This window comes from Cebus imitator, unplaced genomic scaffold (genome assembly GCF_001604975.1).
Source record: "Cebus imitator isolate Cc_AM_T3 unplaced genomic scaffold, Cebus_imitator-1.0 Scaffold319, whole genome shotgun sequence".
Lineage (NCBI taxonomy): Eukaryota > Metazoa > Chordata > Mammalia > Primates > Cebidae > Cebus > Cebus imitator.
The window spans coordinates 102,511-106,000 of NW_016107634.1; the positions used below are offsets into that span (position 1 = coordinate 102,511).

A 3,490-nucleotide genomic window follows, 5' to 3' on the forward strand; every position below is an offset into this window, starting at 1 on the left:
TTTCTTAAGATGGGGTCTACTAGCTATGTTGCCCAGGCTGGAATGCAGTAGTGCGATCTCAGCTCAGGGCAACCTCCATCTCCCAGGCCCAAGCAATTCTCCTTCCTCCCTCCTGTAGCTGGGATTACAGGTGCATGCCACCACAACCGGCTGATTTATTTTGTATTTTTAGTAGTGATAGGGTTTCACCGTGCTAGCCAGGCTGGTCTCGAACTCCTGGCCTCAAGTGATCCTCCCACTTCAGCCTCCCAAAGTGCTGGGATTACAGGCATGAACCACCTCACCTGGCCAGTCCTGGTTGTCTTTAAGACCTTCTCTGAGGTCGAGAGTGAAGCTCCTCTGTATACCCCACCCTGGCTCCCTGCCTGGTCCTTTTCCCCTAAGGCTACTATAGCAGAATGGGGCGGAGCTTTACTCCTTATTAGTTTATTTCCTTCTAGAAACCTTTAGAGGAGAGGCATCCTGATTAATATGGATCCAGCTGTTCTGTATTACTGAAGGAAGATGAGTTTACTAAATCAAACATTCTTCTGAGATTATTGGTATTATTTTTACACAGGGTCTTGCTCTGTCACCCAGGTTGGAGTGCAGTGATGCAAGCTCAGCTCACTGCAACCTCCGCCTCCTAGGTGCAAGTGATTGTCACCCTCCCGAGTAGGTGTGCGGTACCACGCCCTTCTAATTTTTGTATTTTTAGTAGCGATGAGGTTTTACCATGTTAGCAAGGCTGGTCTCGAACTCCTGGCCTCAAGTGATCAGCCCACCTCAGCCTTCCAAAGTGCTAAGATTACAGACATGAGCCACCAGGCCAGCCTCTTCTGAGATAATTATGTTCTCTTACTTCTGATACTTTTTGAACTATAACTTGCCAGCTGGCCATCTGAACTCTGGATACGACTATAACGCTCTCTGGAGAGATAAATCACTCTAATATGTGTACTTCAAAGTCCCATACACTCGAGGTTACATAATTCCCCCTTTTTCATCTCAGACCCCCAAGTTATATAAGTGTAAACATTATTATAATAACCCATGCAGATATCCTATCAATGTTATCAACAGAACACGTCCCAAACAAATTCGTTTTCTCCCTTAATTTCCTTTTCTTCCTCCTGATAACCTTGTTCCTGTCACTGGTGTCAGTGTTCTTCCCTTCCACCAGACACAAAAGCTCCGTCATCATTCATGATCCTGTACCTAACTTTCATCATCTGTTTTTAATTCTTCCTTCAATTATTTTCTAGCATCTCCTTCCTTTGAGAGACAAACCTATCCTATAGCAGATTGCAAGATATGGATAGAAGATGATACTCTAACTTTGTATTGAAAGAAAGATTTAGTAGCACATGCTACACTGTTTGCTAAATAGACATTTTTGTAGGCTGAGCTCAGTGGCTTATGCCTGTAATCCCAGCACACTGGGAGGCCAAAGTGGAAGGATCACTTGAGCCTAGGAGTTTGAGACCAGCCTGGGCAACATAGGTCCCGTCTTTTTTTTTTTTTTAAAGACACTTTCCTGATGATGAACTCATAGTTTTTTGTACTCATTGCTTTATTTTCTAGCTTTCATGAATCTTACTATCCCAGCTTCTTGAGATCAGAGACTTTCTCAAAAATCTTTTTTTTTTTTTTAAAGATGGGGTTTCACCATGTTGGTCAGGCTGGTCTTGAACTTCCGACCTCAGGTGATCTGCCTGCCTTGGCCTCCAAAGTGCTTGGATTACAGGCGTGAGTCACCATGCCCGGCCTCAAAAATCCATTTGTAAGGTGCATGCCCTGTAACCGTCAGGATCATAAGTACAAAACAACAAAGTTAGAGGATGCTGCTGCCGGTTAGCTGGTTTCACCCCTTAGCAGTGGGAGTGGCCTTCACACAGCTCCCTCATGGTGCTACCATGCAAATGCATTGCTCAGCAAAATCATCAGTGAATACATGTCACAAATTCTTGGGAACTCTCAAATTGTTCAAACCGTAAAGGTCACATCCATGACAGCTGAAGCTCTATAGTTCCTTATCCAACTAGCAGTGCTGTGTGGGTACACAATAGGTGCTCCCTAAGTGGGGAGGGTCGAAGCGGATAGGACTAGGTAGGATGACGGACAGGCAGGTCTGGGACGAAGTGATGACAAGCTGGCACTTAGACATGGCATTATGTCCCTCCTCTTTAAGGTGGTTGAGGCCATGGAGATCATGCTGATAGCTGTTGTGTCTCCGGTCATCCGCTGTGAGTGGCAACTGGAGAATTGGCAGGTGGCATTAGTAACCACGGTAAGTACCTGCCTCCTGTGCTTTTGGGTTCTTGAGGGCCTGGGCTCCCTTTCCTCCATCCTGCAAGGTTGAGAGCCAAAGGGTATCTCACCCCGTGGTACGTTGGCTTCCAAAACTCAAGGGTTTGCAGGCTGAAACCCTCATTCAATGTCTTCCTAGCCTTGTTTTCTTTGTCTAGCGTGCGTAATCTTGAACTGCTTACTATCCAGATGAGAGATGCAAATCAAAAAGTGATCCCTAAGTCATGGGTTAGTCACAGGTTAAATCGGATCACTCCTTCAACTTGCTACTCCTTCAACTTTCCTCAAAGACCATGAAGAGTAGCCTTATGGGCCAGGCGCAGTGGCTCATGCTTGTAATCCCAGCACTTTGGGAGGCCGAGGCAGATGGATCACGAGATCAGGAGATGAGACCATCCTGGCTAAGATGGTGAACCCTTTTCTCTATTAAAAATACAAAAAATTAGCCAGGTGTGGTGGCACACGCCTGTAGTCCCAGATACTCATGAGGCTGAGGCAGGAGAATTGTTTGAACCTAGGAGGCAGAGGTTGTGGTGAGCCGACATTGCGCCACTGCACTCCAGCCTGGGTGGCAGAGTGAGACTGTCTCAAAAAAATGAAGAAAAAAAAAAGAATACCCTTATTGGCTGGGCACAGTGGCTCATGCCTATAATCCCAGCACTTTGGGAGGCTGAGGCAGGCAGATTGCCTGAGGTCAGGGGTTTGAGACCAGCCTGACCAAGTTGGTGAAACCCCATATCTACTAAAAATACAAAAATTAGCCGGGTATGGTGGTGGGCACCTGTAATCCCTGCCACTTGGGAGGCTGAGACGGGAGAATTGCTTGCACCTGGGAGACGGAGGTTGCAGTGAGGCGAGATTCACACCATTGGACTCCAGCCTGGGTGACGAGTGAAACTCCATCTCAAAAAAGAAAAAAAATAGCTTTATAAGTTGCACATCAGGTTTTGCTAGAAAACGGAATTGAGGGCTGGGCACAGCGAGTGGCTCATGCCTATAATTGCAGCACTTTGGGAGGCTGAGCTGGGCAGATCATGAGGTCAGGCGATCTAGACCGTCCTGGCTAACAAGGTGAAACCCCATCTCTACTAAAAATATACACACAAAAAAGTAGCTGGGCATGGTGGCACACACCTGTAGTCCTAAGCTACTCAGGAGGCTGAGGCAGGAGAATCGTTTGAACCCAGGAGGCAGAGGTTGC

General features: G+C 46.7%; 1 protein-coding gene across 4 annotated transcripts in view; it reads left to right on the forward strand.

Moving 5' to 3' along the window:
• SVOPL (SVOP like) overlaps positions 1-3,490 on the forward strand; it is a 109,608-nt gene that overhangs the window by 17,616 nt on the left and 88,502 nt on the right. For 3 of the 4 annotated variants that reach the window (XM_017504284.2, XM_017504287.2, XM_017504288.2), the window contains exon 4: positions 2,171-2,269. The exons of the other annotated variant lie outside the window; for it this stretch is intronic. In XM_017504284.2, coding sequence (XP_017359773.1) covers positions 2,171-2,269 — 99 coding nt within the window. The remainder of the gene's footprint in view (positions 1-2,170; positions 2,270-3,490) is intronic. 4 annotated transcript variants of the gene reach the window in all.